Genomic DNA, 16,510 nt, shown 5'->3' with positions numbered 1-16,510 from the left:
GGACTGGATGAGTACAATTCCTATCTTTAGCAGGTTGTGTCAGTTCTCAGAGCATGTCACTGACAGATTTACATTTAGTTCTATAGCAACTAAAGAGTTACATATAGGCAATATGTTGGGAAGGAAAAATAAAGCAGAGGAAAGGATAAAAGGAAAGACAGAGCGACCATTTTCACTACTAAGTGCTGGAATAGGAGAAGGTCACTTATTTTAACATATCTACTAAAAGGTGGTTTTCTTCACAAGGGGCTTGGGACTAAACATCCATAATAAATAATAAAAAAGCTATTGTCATGTACTGGTGACTTTATCTATTTCACACTGAGCTCATTGATACAGTCGGTCAGATGATAAGATAAATGTGATACACAAGCAGTGTTAAGGGAAGGCTGGAATGTCTGACAATCTTTAAGGCAGTGTATACTATTTTATATACTGTTCTCATATACTCCTATACTGAATAGTATATGCAGGTATATAAATCATGCAGTTAACCCATATGCATTTGATAAAATCTGTTGCTTTGCAGGTTCTACTTTAAGCAGAGCTACAGATTTCCCACTCGTCAATAGTACAAGCAAACAATAACCTATTGTGCTGCAGATGGGAAGATATTAATATTCAGCACAGATCCTCTCCTAGACTGCTATTTGCTTTAACATGGGTATAAATATTCAGCTATACCATTACAGCCACCTGCCCCTAATAGTCTGTAGAACCCTTTTACACCATCAGAACAGTTCAGAGCTAACAAGGCATATACACCTCAAGCCTTAAAGGGGTAGTCCACCCAAATTTTTTTTCTTTCAAATCAACTGCTGCCATGAAGTGACAGAGATTTGTAATTTACTTCTATTAAAAAATCTCAAGCCTTCCAGTACTTATTAGCTGCTGTATGCCCAACAGGAAGTTGTATTATTTCCAGTCTGGAGAGCAGGAGGGGTTTTCTATGGGGATTTGCTCCTGCTTTGGACAGTTCCTGACATGGACAGAGGAGGCAACAGAGAGCACTGGGTCAGACAGGAAAGAAAACACCACTTCCTGCTGGACATACAGCAGCTAATAAGTACTGGAAGACTTAAGATTTTTTAATAGAAGTGAATTACAAATCTCTGGCACTTTATGGCACCAGTTGATTTGAAAGAAATTTTTTTTGGGTGGACTACCCCTTTAAGGTGCCCTGTGTTATCTGACACTAAGATATTACCAAGTGCAACATGGAGCCTGGGTGGATAGAACTTGTGTTCCCATCACATCCCACTGATGCTTGGTGGGATCTGGGGAATTTGGAGACTAAGCTGACACCTCAAGCTGTTCCCCAAGCCATTTTAGAATCATTTTTGCAGTGTGGTGGGGCACATTATCCTGCTGAAAAGGGATCACTACCATATAAATAGTGTTAACATAAAAGGGTCTACAAAAATGTTTTAGTAAGTGAAATGTGTCAAAGTAACATCTACATGCATGTCAGGGCTCAAAATTTTCCAATAGAACATTGCCCATAGCATCACACTGTCTCCACAGACTTGCCTTCTTCCATCAATAGGCACATGCACTAGGACATCCACATATTGTTAAAGAAAATGTGATTTATCAGACATTGCCCCATGCTCCAATTGTGAGGCCCATTTGCCCCTTGTAGGCTTTTCCAGCAGTGGACTGGAAACAACATTAGCGCTCTGGTCATCACCCATGCAGCCCTATACGCAGCTAGCTGCAATGTGTTGTGTATTCTAACACATTTCCAGCCAGCATGAAATTTTTCAACAATTAGTGTGACAGTAGCTTTCCTACATGGGCTGGTTTTCTTTCCTCAGGTATATCACTGAGCTTTAGATTCCATGACCCTGTGTCTGCTTCTCTGGATGCCCTTCCTTGGACCAATTTTAGGAGATACTAATCACTGCAAACTGTAAGCATCCCCCAAGCCCGGCCATTTTGGAGATGCTCTGGCCCAGTCATCTAGTCAATCACAATTTGGCACTTATTAGGGTCTCTCATATCATTATACTTGCCTACCCTTCCTGCTTCCAACACATCAACCTCAAGAATTGACTGTTCACTCTCTGCCTAATATATACCACCCCATGACAGATACCATTGTAATTACTGAATGCAACAGAGTTGACATGTATGTCTCAGTCCCATGCTCCCGCTGTTGTATGAGTTAGGGATGTCTGTGCTGCCTCCGCTGATGAAACATCCCTATGTGTAATGTGTTCTTTTCTTTGTAGAGCAGCCTTATTACATTATCAAAATAGCTGCCTGGATGCTTCAAAGAGATTGCTAAGCCATTTCACTACACATAAAAAGTAATACGCTGTAATCACCACAACTGTATCCACACTGCCCTAATCATTAAAATAATGGATGTGTCTGAATTGAAAAGCGTGCACAATCCGGATGCTTAGAACTTGCTCTGGTACACAATGTATTCAACCTTCTGATAAAATACAGTATACCAAAGAGTGCCCATGGCAGATTACACTGGGGTGACAAAGACACCACATGTGAATTTTGAGTTACAAGACCCTAGAGAATGAAAAACCTGATAGCCTGATAGAAGGTAGGAGTTGTAGGCAGACATTCTGCTGTCATTCTGTCATTGTGCTAATGTCCTCTATGCAGAAGGGTAAACATCTTCAGAGTAAAGCTCTTTCACACATGCTTCATATGCACAAAGGTCCCAGCTTGACCACAGGTCTAATGACCCAAACTGACAGCTTTATAAATCACTAGGATGATATCAATTCAGGTCTCTAAACCCACAGATGGGCAGAGACTTGTGTACCTAACACGTGCAAACACACATTTATATTACACCTGTGTGAAGAATAAAGTGAATGGACTAATTTGCTTACTCAAAATTTTTTAAAACTACCTGGTCGGCGCCAGCGCGTACATCCCAGTGGCATAAAATGCCGCCCAGTTCCTGAGATCTGCACTGGTTTCTTCCTGTGCACTCTATGCACTGGAGATGGGCCCGGCTCCCCCAGTATACCAATATCCCCTCTGTGACACAGACAGACTTGATTCTGATGGAGGTGCATCACTCAGGAGAGGGGATATTGCTACACTGGGGGCATTGGACCTGTCTTCAGTGCATAGAGCGGGCTGAAGTGCACATAAAGAAACCAGCAGAGATTGCAGGAACCGGCTATGCTTACTTAAATGGACCGCACCACCAAGATGTACATGCCAGTGTCGACCAGGGAGTCTAAAAAAAAGTTTGTGAATTGGTATGAAGTGGTGCATTCACTTTAACATAAGCTGTAACATCTGCATACCTGGCATACAGGATCATATACATGCAATATGGAAGCTTTATTAATACTTTAAGGGCATATGTCAGAGTCACATCTCAGTTTTTGTGTAACTTTTCAAAAATCAAGGCAAAACTGCAACTTCAGTTTCAAAATGGCACAAGCCACAACATAACTGCACCATGTGAATGAAACTTCACTGAATACTGTCAATAACCTGATCAGTCATTTTCTACACATGAAATGAAGGGAATCTATCACCACCATATTACACCCAGACCTTGTGGTGTGGTGCAATAGTCACTGGGACACTGAATATATTGTTGCCTTGTATTCTACTAGACCTTAAGATGGTTAAGTATCCCTTTAAGATGTCAAAAGTATGATAAATGTCTCTTTAAAATGCTTAAAATGACTCTGTACCCACAATCTGACCACCTTCAGATAGCTGCTTTTAATCCAAGATCTGTGCTGGGGTCCGTTTGGCAGGTGATGCAGTTATTGTCCTAAAAAACAACCTTTAAACTTGCAGCCCCGTGCCTAACAGGAGTATTTGTGCCCTAACTTTGCACCACCCCTCCGCAGTTTGGGGGGGGGGGGTCAGATTGTGGGTACAGAGTCGCTTTAAACACGTAGTGTCCCAAATTCATTAATCTGTGTGAAATAAAAACGGGTGTAACTTGTCAAGGTGAACCAATCCCAGCTCAGCTTTCATGTCTTAATGAGCTCTGGTGAAATGAAACCTGAGCTGTGATTCGTCACTATGGGCAAATGACTCCAGTTTCTATTTCAAACAGATTGATAAATCTGGGCCATGTTGAATATTGCTAGTGATAGCACAATATGAGACGTTCATTCATGAGCACCAGTTTAATGCAGTGTAGACTTAGATTAGACACTTTTAAGACAAAACTTTTTTAACTCATGCAAGCCACATTGCTTTTCCTACAAGCCATGACATCTTTTCAAGAAGTCACACTGATTTTCCTACAAGACATGGCACTTTCTTATTAAACCACAACTTCTTTTTGAGCTAGGCAAACAAGTGTCGAAAACATGAAATAGGGGTCATTTATCAAAATCAGCATACAAGAACGCCAATCTAACATATAGCCCCCCACCCCATGCCCCACACTGGATTTACTGAGAGGCTTACATCACTGAGTAAATCTGGTGACTCTGAGGTTACTGCATGGCAACTGCAAAAAATCTACACCAGCTCTGACCTACACCTGGTGCATGCTTGATAAATTCCTCCCAATAAATGTAAACATTTAATATTGTCACCCCCTTAAGCTTATATTCTGGACCTTTCATATCTTACTGTATAAAGGATTTCTTGGTGGTCTCGCCCCTCAAAAATGAATGTTATTGTTGGTGGACAGAGCCATGTTGGTGGGCTTAACAATAGTAGCACCCCATATGTCTACCCACATCTGCATCATAGGCCTAGAGGGGCGGGGCCTAGGCCTGTGGGTGGGCCTATTCTAATGGCTGCAGAGGGGACAAGGCCTAGAAAACGACTGCGTCATGGAGGGGGGGGGGGACTACAGCACCAATGTAGGCGGAGATATGGGGCAGAAACAGCACCGCTCTCTTGTGGTTTTTACAGGGCAAGGATAGTGCTGTTCTTCCAGTGGCTGCAGGGGACAGAGCCTACTACGTCACAGAGCCTACTACGTCACGGAGGGGGTGGGGACTACAGCACCAATGTAGGCTGAGCTATGGGGCACCATGGTTGTTTAAGAGAACCTGTCACCCCCCCCCCCCCCCCCCGTGCCAGGGCAGAGCCCGGCCGACCCCCCGGTGGAGATCCTAATACTTACCCCGTGCACAAAGTCCCATTCCTAGACCCGCTCCCGTTGCCGAGATATCGCCGTCGGAAGCCCAGTGCATGCACATCAGAGATGAGTCCGATGCTCATAGGGGGTCGGCCAGGCTCTGCCCTGGCACGGGGGGGGTGACAGGTTCTCTTAAACAACCATGGTGCCCCATAGCTCAGCCTACATTGGTGCTGTAGTCCCCACCCCCTCCGTGACGTAGTAGGCTCTGTCCCCTGCAGCCACTGGAAGAACAGCACCATCCTTGCCCTGTAAAAACCACAAGAGAGCGGTGCTGTTTCTGAAAGAAATCAGCCATGTTTTTCTAAGCCCAAATAACCCCTTTGAGGCTGGTTTCACACACAGCAGTTATTTGGAAAACTGGTACTGCAGTTTTTGTGCCACTGCCAGAAGTGCATTCCAATGCTATGGTAAATATAAAGGGGGGGCTTGGACTTCTCTTTCCTGTTGGGTTCACTTCTGGTTTTGGCACAAATAACTGCAGTGGCAATTTAAAAAAAAAAACAAAACTGCCACATGTGAAACCAGCATAAAAGTCCATCGAAAAGAAATACAATTTGAAGTTTTTGTTACTGTTGTTGTTTTGTTTGACCTAATGCTGTGGGTTAAACCAATTTAAAGGGGTTTTCCAAGATTAGAAAATAGTGCCAAGCCTGTCTTCAGGTTATACATGGTATTGCAAATTATTTCCATTCACTGGAAATAAGCTGCAGTACCACACACAAACTGGGGAGCAGTGGCGCTGTTTCTAAAAGAAAGCAGCTATGTTTTTCTAATCCTGGATAACCTCTTTAATGCCACTTTACAAAAGAACATAATACAAATGCATTTTTCCATCCTTATTACTGACCTGACAGCTGTCGGTTTTGGTCATCAGAACTATGGCCAGGCCAGGACTCCAGGCTGCTATACCAAAGCAAATATGTGTCTGTAGTGAAACTGGCGATGAGAGGTGCAAAACTGTCTTAGCTCAGATGACACACTGTATAGAAATGTTCTCATATGTCTCTCTGACTATTTCATATGACAAAGAAATCTTGTGCAATGTTAAAGGACTTGTCCAGCGAAAATCTTTTTCTTTTAAATCAACTGATGTCAGAAAGTTATATAGATTTTTAATTTACTTCTATTAAAAATCTTGTCTTCCCATACTTATCAGCTGCTGTATGTCCTGCAGAAAATGTTGTTCTATTTTCAGTCTGACACAGTGCTCTCTACTGACATCTCTGGCCGAGACAGCAGAGAGCACTGTGTCAGACTGGAAATAGAACATTTCCTGCAGGTCATACAGCAGCTAATAAGTGTGGGAAGACAAGATTTTTTAATAGAAGTAAATTACAAATCTATATAACTTTCTGACACCAGTTGATTTGAAAGAAAAAGTTTTTCGCTGGACAACCCCTTTAATACTAAGAGCCCAAAACACACAGTAAACTATGTACAATATTTCTGATGAATGTGAGCTCCATTATTGGGTGGATAACTTCATGTCGGATACCCCTATATCCTTTGCCTTTGTTTGCAGACAGCAATACTTACTGCATTCTCCTGCCTGGTAAATCCAGATGACATATAATGCTAGATTTACTGTACATTCCCTCAGTAGGTCAGTGGAAGCAAATGCCTCAGTGACCTCTCTCCTCCTAGGTGGAATAAAGGCTGACATGAAGCTATGAAGCCTGCAATGGGTTGGGAGCTGAGGAATAGCCCCCCTTAGTGAGGATGTATAATGAAATGTGCGCTCCACGTGCTCTATGTTACAGTAGCCTGGGGCTAGTAAGAGCTGGTGATCCACAGCACAGTGTCTATGTCTTCTTACATTGAAGAGGCAGATGGTGGAGTCCCTGAGGGTTCGTGCCAGGTTTAACCCCCCACTGTGGTTTTGTCAGCCTGGAACGAGACTGGTGTTGCTTCCCAGAGAGGCACACACTAAAAATCCCCTAAATAGGCGGAACAGAGCATCAGGAGGGGTCGCTCACTAAATGCATTCTAATAGGAGGCGGCTATTGTAGCCCCTTCAGCCCAGCTCATCGTTTAGCCGCAGAGTTATGGCCCTGATGGCTGCTGAATGGGGGGCAGAATGGAGGCATGTGGTGCCGGCTCATTATATTCATCTTAGTCCAATTCCTCTGTGGAAACTGTTCCACTTGTTCCCCCGGTGGCTGTCATGCTGCCATAATACAGACATAGGATAGCCTGCCATGCCATTATCCCGGGCCAGCTAACGAGGCTTTCATAAGCCTTTGATACTGTCTGATCTTTGAAACCTTTCCAAAGCTCCTCAAGCTTCTGCTAAATCCTATTTAGGACATTGAATTCTTCTTTGGGCCTGCTAGTGTCCAGGGCTTATGGAAGCCACTGACATGCATACTAAAGCCCATCCCAGTCATCTGAAAAGCAAATTGCAGCTCTGATCATTGACTCTCACACGACAGAACCAGCATCCTGGGCATAGATGTGAGGGCACTGGATTCAGGGTAATCCTTCCATCTCATTATGATCAGGATGAAGTGTCTGTAACCAGGCAGATCTGAAGTCACCATATTGGTAAATAACAAGGCACCTGGCCCACACCAGGGTGTCACACTCTCACATTTAACAAAGTGCTCCGTTTGCTGCTCTATCCCCCAGTCATCTCATGTACTTATTTACTTTAAAAAAATGGACAAAGAAAAGAAGTCTCCTGTTTCTCCTTTAAGGTTCTATAATAAACCCTTTGTTGCTAAACGACCCGCAAACTCTTGCCACATCTATTCATTGCTGCTGTTTAAGCCAGAGAAATAGTTAAATCAGTTCTATGGGAAGAATTCAGGAGGCTGGGGAGGGAGGCGGCCCTGCCATTGGCTGCTGGGGGCTCACATTTACATGTCTGAGCTTATAAAACCCCCTGAAGAGTAGTCAGAACAGCTCAGAACTCCTAGCCCAGCCAGCCTGTCACTGACACTCTGCAGACCATTGCTCCTATTGCTATTCCTCTTCATGCAGTCTTCTTAAAGATCCCATTGCCTCCTGTCTTTCCACCTGCTGCTAGTGCTATTGACTCTAGAAAATGACTTTGATAAGAAGGGGCTGCTGCTCGAGGATTTGCCACTATTGTCTTCTGTGCTTTGTTACCCTCTTCTCCATCGCTACCTGCAAGACTATACGATACAGGACTTATGAAGAAGACGAGCCTGGCACCGTGATAGGCACCCTAGCAGAAGACATGCACCTCAGCCTACCTGGGGAGGGAAGTTTCCGCCTGATGAAGCAGTTTAACAGCTCCCTGATCCGGGTGAGGGAGAGTGACGGCCAACTGTCCATCGGGGAGAGGATAGACCGGGAGCAGATCTGCAGGCAGTCCCTCACCTGTACCCTGGCCCTGGACGTGGTCAGCTTCTCTAGGGAGCAGTTCAAGCTGATCCATGTGGAGGTGGAGGTGAGGGACATCAATGATAACAGCCCCCACTTCCCCAGCCCCGAGATCCCCGTGGAGGTGTCTGAGAGTGCTGCTGTGGGCACCAGGATGCCACTCGAGATCGCTGTGGACGAGGATGTGGGCTCCAACTCCATCCAGAGCTTCCAAATCTCCGTCAACAGTCACTTCAGCATCGATGTCCAGACCAGGGCGGATGGGGTTAAATACGCGGACTTGGTCCTGATGAAGGAGCTGGACAGGGAAAGTCAGTCTGCCTACACCCTGGAGCTGGTGGCTATGGATGGAGGGAGCCCATCGCGGTCTGGCAGTGCAATGGTTAATGTGCGTGTTTTAGACTTTAACGACAACAACCCGGTGTTTGAGAGAAGCACGGTGACGGTGGAGCTGATGGAGGACGCTCCGGTAGGATACCTGCTGCTGGACCTCAATGCGGTGGACCCTGATGAAGGTGCGAATGGAGAAATCGTCTATGGCTTCAGCCCCCAGGTGTCCCAGGAAGTGCGGCAGCTCTTTAGGATTGACCCCAAGTCTGGCCGGCTGACGCTTGAAGGTCACGTTGACTTTGAGACTAAGAAGACGTACGAGTTTGATGTCCAGGCGCAGGACCTGGGTCCCAACCCGCTGGCGGCCACCTGTAAGGTCATAGTGCACGTGCTGGACGTGAACGACAACGCTCCCGACATCAGCGTCACCCCGCTCACGTCCATCAGCGCCGGGGTCGCCTACATCACCGAGGCGGCGGCTAAGGACAGCTTTGTAGCGCTGATCAGCACCACGGACAGGGACTCGGGGCCGAACGGCCAGGTGCACTGCACGCTCTACGGGCACGAGCACTTCAAGCTGCAGCAGGCGTACGAGGACAGCTTCATGATCGTCACCACGGCGCCGCTGGACCGGGAGAGGATAGCCGAGTACAACCTGACGGTGGTGGCCGAGGACCTGGGCTCGCCGCCCTATAAGACCATCAAGCAGTACACCATCCGGGTGAGCGATGAGAACGACAATGCCCCGGTGTTCGCCAAGCCGGTGTATGAGGTGTCGGTGATGGAGAATAACGCCCCCGGGGCTTATATCACTACCGTAGTGGCCAGAGACCCCGACCTGGGCCACAATGGGAAGGTCATCTACAGACTGGCCGAATCCGAGGTCAACGGGGCCCCGATCTCCACCTACGTGTCCTTAGACCCGGCCACCGGGGCCATCTACGCGCTCCGGACCTTCAACTACGAGATGGTGAAGCAGCTGGAGCTGCGGGTCCAGGCCAGTGACGGGGGGGCCCCGCAGCTCACCAGCAGCTCCATCATCAGGGTCAGGATCGTGGATCAGAACGACAATGCCCCGGTAATCGTTAACCCCGTGCTGACCAATGGCTCCGCAGAGGTGGTGATCCCGGCCCGGGCCCCCCATGGCTTCCTGGTCACCCAGATCAAAGCCAAGGATGCGGACGAGGGGGGCAACGCCGAGCTGTCCTTCAGCCTCTCCGAGGAGGGACGCGGCCGCTTCACGGTGAACAAGGTGACCGGGGAGGTGTTCCTGACCGCGGACGTGAGCGATGACCTGGGCCAGAGCTTCCGGACAGTGGTGACGGTGACGGATAACGGCAGGCCCCCTCTGTCCACCACCGCCACCGTCAGCTTCCTGGTCACCGCCGCCACCCCGCCGGCCAACCATGAAGTCATGCAGCCAAGTTCTTGGGAGGAGAAAGTTTCCCACTGGGACGTCCCGCTGATCGTGATCATCGTCCTGGCCGGTAGCTGCACCCTGCTCCTGGCGGCCATCATCACCATAGCAACCACCTGCAACAAGCGGAGGAAGGAGAGCAAAGCCGGCAAGACGGAGCGGGACATCTCCGAGCTGGAGAAGGGCGAGCAGGACGACGAGGAGCTGATAGACAGCCAGAAGGGCAACCTGTTTGATGCCAGAGCCTTCCCCAATGCTACCCCATTCACGGGGACCGAGGCGGCACCGGCGGTCACCCCGGAGGTGCCCAGCACCGAGGAGAACTTCAGCACCTGCCTGTACGACACCCAGAAGAGGCTGCGCACCGCCCCCACCGAGGTAAGGCTGGCTGCCCGGCTGCGGCTGCCGCTGGGACGGGAGGGCATGTACGGGGCTCCGCCATAACCTGCTGCTTGTCTCCCACAGAACTACACGCCGGCTCCCGGCTACGGCAAGGAAGCGGGGCCCACGGTCACCGTGTGGAAGGGCCACTCATTCAACACCATCTCCATCCGGGAAGCCGAGAAATTCAGCGGCAAAGACAGCGGCAAAGGGGACAGCGACTTCAACGACAGCGACTCGGACATCAGCGGGGACGCCCTGAAGAAGGATCTCATCAACCACATGCAGACCGGTGCGTTACCTGACCGTTACCGCACACCTACACGTGTCACTTAGAAAGAGTGTATGGGAGAGGGAACAGCTAGCTGGACTCTTACTATACTCTATCAGACTAGAGATCCATTGTCTGTCTGCCTAGCTACTGTATCTATCTATTATCCATCTCACATCTGTGCATGAATCTGCTGGAGGTCTGTCTGTCTGTCTGTATATCTGTCTGTCTAATATTTGTCTATGTACTGTATGCACAAATCCATTATCAATATATATCTATCAGCTTGCTAGCTCTGCCTGTCTGTATATCTGTCAGTCTAATATTTGTCTATGTATTGTATGCACATATCCCTTATCAATATATATCTGTCAGCTTTCTAGCTCTGCCTGTCTGTCTATGCCTGCCTGCCTGCCTGTATGTCTGTCTATGCCTGCCTGCCTGTCTATGCCTGCCTGCCTGTATGTCTGTCTATGCCTGCCTGCCTGTATGTCTGTCTATGCCTGCCTGCCTGTCTGTCTGTCTATGCCTGCCTGTCTGTCTATGCCTGCCTGCCTATCTGTATGCCTGCCTGCCTATCTGTATGTCTGTCTATGCTTGCCTGCCTGTATGTCTGTCTATGCCTGCCTGCCTGTCTGTATGCCTGCCTGCCTATCTGTATGTCTGTCTATGCCTGCCTGTCTGTATGCCTGCCTGCCAGTCTATGCCTGCCTGTCTGTATATCTGTCAGTGTAATATTTGTCTATGTACTGTATGCACATATCCCTTATCAATATATATCTGTCAGCTTTCTAGCTCTGCCTGTCTGTCTATGCCTGCCTGCCTGTCTGTATGTCTGTCTATGCCTGCCTGCCTGTATGTCTGTCTATGCCTGCCTGCCTGTCTGTATGCCTGCCTGCCTATCTGTATGTCTGTCTATGCCTGCCTGTATGCCTGTCTATGCCTGCCTGTCTGTATGCCTGCCTGCCTGTCTGTATATCTGTCAGTGTAATATTTGTCTATGTATTGTATGCACATATCCCTTATCAATATATATCTGTCAGCTTTCTAGCTCTGCCTGTCTGTCTATGCCTGCCTGCCTGCCTGCCTGTATGTCTGTCTATGCCTGCCTGCCTGTCTGTATGTCTGTCTATGCCTGCCTGCCTGTATGTCTGTCTATGCCTGCCTGCCTGTCTATATGCCTGCCTGCCTATCTGTATGTCTGTCTATGCCTGCCTGTCTGTATGCCTGCCTGCCAGTCTATGCCTGCCTGTCTGTATATCTGTCAGTGTAATATTTGTCTATGTATTGTATGCACATATCCCTTATCAATATATATCTGTCAGCTTTCTAGCTCTGCCTGTCTATGCCTGCCTGTCTGTCTGTCTATGCCTTCCTGCCTGTCTGTATGTCTGTATGTATGCCTGCCTGCCTATCTATATGTCTGTCTATGCCTGCCTGCCTGCCTGTCTATATGCCTGCCTGCCTGTATGTCTGTCTATGCTGGCCTGTCTGTATGTCTATTCCTGCCTGTCTGTATATCTGTTTAGCTAATAATATTTGTCATATCAGTATATGTATTATCCATTTATTTATATGTATATTATAGTTATCTAGCATCTGATATCAGTATTCATTGTCTATCTATCTGTCTATCTATCTGTCCATCCATCTTTATGTACATCCGAAGGGTAGCTGTAAGGTAGCATGCATCAGAGAGCCGTCTAGTTATTTGCAGTTTATAGTGGCTACACTGTATGTAAATCATGCACAGCCTAGATTTAAGTTATATATATATATATATATATATATATATATATATATATATATCCCATATTATGTATACAAGTCATTTAGAAACTAAAAGACAAGGTCACTGGAAGGATTTTTTAGTAATGACACAGATTCTACATTTTTTTCACTTTCATAGTCACCTGTAAAAGCACAATCTACGTATATATATATATATATAGCCAGTATGATCTGGATCTTAGGCCATTTCTGATTCCTTCCTTTATTCAAATGACAATTCAAAATCAATAAAACATTTTACATTAATGTCTATAAACAATGACACTGTGCCCAACAATGCTGTAGGATTGTAGTAAGCTGGCCAATCTGATGGCAGTAGAATCCCCTGGTCTGCAGATGCTCTATGTTATATAGAGCTGATCTATATATCCTATATATACTGTCCTATATATCCTATATATACTGTCCTATACATCATTTCTGATGGTGTGTAAATGTACCTAGACTTGTAACAGACAGGGAAAATGTTGCTTATTCTTTTCCCTCTACTTCCTATACTGATCTTTTACTATTTTTATTTCAGGGCTGTGGGCCTGTACTACCGAGTGTAAGATCCTAGGTCATTCTGACCGTTGCTGGAGTCCATCATGTGGAAGACCACCAAATGTCCATCCTGCAGCCATGCACACAGGCCAGCTCTCCGTCTCTAGCTTTGGCAAGAGCACCTCTCTCCCTCGAGATCCTCTGCATAGAGATAACTATTACCAATCATCTCAAGCACACCTCCAAAAAACAGGTGGACTCCAGTGTGTGTATGAGAAGGTGCCACCCAAAGACTACGAAAGCAGGACAATTACCTTAATCTCACCACCGAGGCCTGGCAGGCTTCCTGATCTGCAGGAAATCAGCATGCCTCTTTATAAGTCTCCTGGCACCAGTAGATATGTGCCACCACAAGACACCACCTGTGAACAGGATGAACTTTAGTCTAACACAGTGGGACCTGTACAGTCTGTTCTAGACAGCCACACTCTGTGTAAATGGGACTGCAGAACTCTAAGAGTTTTAAGTTATTGACCATAGTTAAATATTAAGGATTCTTTATTTAGGTACAAGAAGTCTTAATGCACTTCATATGCCATAGTTTAAGTGATTTCTATGGGTTATTTATTACAAAGTCTTCCAATTATAAAATTATGAAGAAATTATAATTTTATGTGATTTTATGAATTTTACAAAGACAATGCAAGACCGGACAAATTCAGATCACACGTTGTTATAAGTTACTGTACACCAAAACACATTGGGCCTCGGTTGTGAAAACTAATACAGAAAAAAAAAAGATGGCACTACTTAAAGCAACCAATCAGGTTTCATCATTCATTGATTGGTCGCCATTGGAAAACATCTCAATTCATTGTCATTAGTTTTTATAAATGAGGTCACCTTTTTGTAAATATACCTCAAGTGGAATCTCTCTTGTTGACACTGCCCCACATGCTCTACTCTATTTTTCAGTAGAAAATTGGGCTGTTTTTTAAAACCTGTTGCAAAAAATATACTGAAATAGTATAAAATGAATAAATAGAATATACTCCTATTTCTTTGCTGCTCCCCTAAACTATGCTGCACTAGTTTGCCTTTACGGTAAATACAACCACTATTACGCATCATAAAAAAATGCATATCCACCCCAGTTCCATTACCTTTGACACTTAAAGGGGTTGTCCAGACTAGAAAAACATGGCCTTCAGTTTGGGTGTGGTTTTACAGCACAGCTCCATTGAAGTGAATGGAGTTGAGTTGCAATACCACGCGCAACCTGAGGACAGGGGTGGCGCTGTTTTTGCAAGAAAGTAGCTGGCTGTGTTTTTCTAATCCTAGAAACTTCTTTAAACATTAACCATTCTCTTTACTACAAATGGAATTTCTTGTCTTGCATTAATTTTTTTTTTTTTCACATACCATTGCACTTTTCTAAATCTAGTGCAAGACCATTTGCCTATTTGGCAGCTATAGAAATTGACATTCACTTTTGTATAAAAAAAAAAAAAGAAATCTATACTCTTGAGTTATGAATACAATCAGATATATCAGTGTTATGTATGTTACATTCTCCATGTTGTGACAACACATATTCTCTTAGCATTATGTAAGTGTACTTGTACCTGGATAAACAGTGGCCAATGTGTGTGTATATTTGTTATATACATGCACACATACACTCATTTAAACAATGGGAGGAATCTATCAAAGTCTTACTCTAGATGCGCAAAATAATTCAACCAAATGAAACATTTTCAAATGCATAATATTTTTTTATTTATTCAATGGAATTATTTGTGTCGACCAAGAGTAACTTTTGCATGAGGGCAAAATGTTGATAATTTCCCCCCAATGTGCCTTAAATCAAAGAAATGGTGGGATTACATTCCTGTCAGGTCAATATCATTTGATATTAGTAAACAAATATTGTTTGACGTTTCTGTAATTTTTATGAAATGTGCAGTATTTCCTTTTTTTTTTTTTTACTGTGTTTTTGCTCTGATCTCACACATGGCTTGCCATTTGGTGGTAAAATTACATGACTACTGTGTACTTGTAATAAGTTTGTAAATAGTTGGGAAAATTTGTTCTATTTTTATATGAAAATTTTCAAAATTATTGCCAAAGGAAATATGTGTATGAATACAATTCAAAACTTGTCACTTGAAATGTATATGTTGCAATGTACATTTTTACAATCCTTGAAAAAACTTGACCTGAAAAGTGTGAGTTGTAGATTATGCACCAGTGGACCATATTCAGTGTTACTGCGTTTTTATTTCAGCAATTGATGTCACCATCAAACACAATAAAGTATTTGTGAATTCTGTCAGGAACGTCTCTTTGGATTCTCTGTATTTCCAGCCATATGTACAGAATTTCTTGCCTAAAAGTAACACTCTTATCTGTTTGTATCGGAATTTGAAGCTTCCTGACTCCATACTACATTGTCCATTCAACATTTATTGAAATAAATAGCCTAATGGTGCGTTCACACCTACAGGATCTGCAGCTGATTTTCTGCAGCAGATTTCATTTAAATAACTGAACACAGCATCAAATCTGCTGCAGATCCTGTAGGTGTGAACGCACCCTAATGGTAGAAATTTTAATTATTAAAAGCGTATGGGAGCTCTAGAGTATGGGCAGTCGCAGGTGTTTCCTCCTCAGTACTTACTCTACATAGGCACAAGGCTGTGATAATGGGAGTAAACTACACAAGCTTGCCAATAAAGGAGAAAGGAGGGTAGAGCAGGGTAGATTATCTCTATACTTGTATGTTAAAGGGGAACTATCAGCAGGTTAGATAAATCTAACCTGCTGATAGCTCCTTAGTAGGCACAAGGAGCTGAGGATGAAGGTATGTCTGTTACCTTCATCCTACGGGCCATTCCTGTGCTGTTTATTCCGATATCCTCTACCCAATAAGCCGTTAGGAGCGCCAGGGGTGAGCTGCCACCCCCTGAGCACCTGAGCCAACCCTTTTAATGATCATCAATGGAGGGGGCAGCCGGATCAGTGCTGGGGGGAGGTAGCCCCACCCCTAGTGCTCCCAACGGCTTATCAGGCAGAGGATTTCAGAATAAACAGTACACGAGGATGAAGGTAACATAATTGTCTAACCTGCTAGTTCTGTAGAGCACTCCAGTTACAAAAATTGCTGAAAATACTAGCACCTTCTGGTACTCAGTAAAAAAAAAATGGATGTGAGTTTGGATGTCTATAGGTGTGTGCTGTGAAAATGGGAAATATTATTTTGTACAGGCTAATTTATTATCAATGTACACACTATGTATACACTATATACACTTACAAGCTATGTTCCCAGTACGAAATTTAATCAGGAAAAGGCGTCCAGAGCGGGTAAATATGAAAAAAA

The 16,510-nt window shown here is 45.0% G+C and overlaps 1 protein-coding gene and 1 long non-coding RNA gene across 2 annotated transcripts in view; one reads left to right on the top strand and one right to left on the bottom strand.

The window, feature by feature from the left end:
• LOC138792761 (uncharacterized) overlaps nucleotides 1-9,252 on the bottom strand; it is a 31,532-nt gene extending 22,280 nt beyond the window's left edge. The window contains exon 1 of the long non-coding RNA XR_011363182.1: nucleotides 8,326-9,252. This is a non-coding gene — a long non-coding RNA (uncharacterized lncRNA). The remainder of the gene's footprint in view (nucleotides 1-8,325) is intronic.
• PCDH8 (protocadherin 8) lies at nucleotides 8,148-15,422 on the top strand. Its single transcript, XM_069970586.1, has 3 exons — nucleotides 8,148-10,580; nucleotides 10,668-10,875; nucleotides 13,169-15,422. Exons 1-3 carry the CDS (start codon nucleotides 8,154-8,156, stop codon nucleotides 13,570-13,572), a joined length of 3,039 nt encoding a protein of 1,012 aa, XP_069826687.1. The 5' UTR covers nucleotides 8,148-8,153; the 3' UTR covers nucleotides 13,573-15,422.
• Nucleotides 15,423-16,510: the final 1,088 nt, after the last annotated feature.

The sequence above is a fragment of the Dendropsophus ebraccatus genome, chromosome 5 (genome assembly GCF_027789765.1).
Source record: "Dendropsophus ebraccatus isolate aDenEbr1 chromosome 5, aDenEbr1.pat, whole genome shotgun sequence".
Taxonomy (NCBI): domain Eukaryota; kingdom Metazoa; phylum Chordata; class Amphibia; order Anura; family Hylidae; genus Dendropsophus; species Dendropsophus ebraccatus.
This window is presented reverse-complemented; position numbering and strand designations above follow the sequence as displayed.

Bases quoted from the DNA above. Each gene is read 5' to 3' on its own strand.
- PCDH8 (XM_069970586.1), top strand. From the start codon at position 8,154: ATGACTTTGATAAGAAGGGGCTGCTGCTCGAGGATTTGCCACTATTGT. The intron at 10,581-10,667 runs GTAAGGCTGGCT...TGTCTCCCACAG, and splicing joins TGCGCACCGCCCCCACCGAG to AACTACACGCCGGCTCCCGG. The intron at 10,876-13,168 runs GTGCGTTACCTG...TTTTTATTTCAG, and splicing joins CATCAACCACATGCAGACCG to GGCTGTGGGCCTGTACTACC.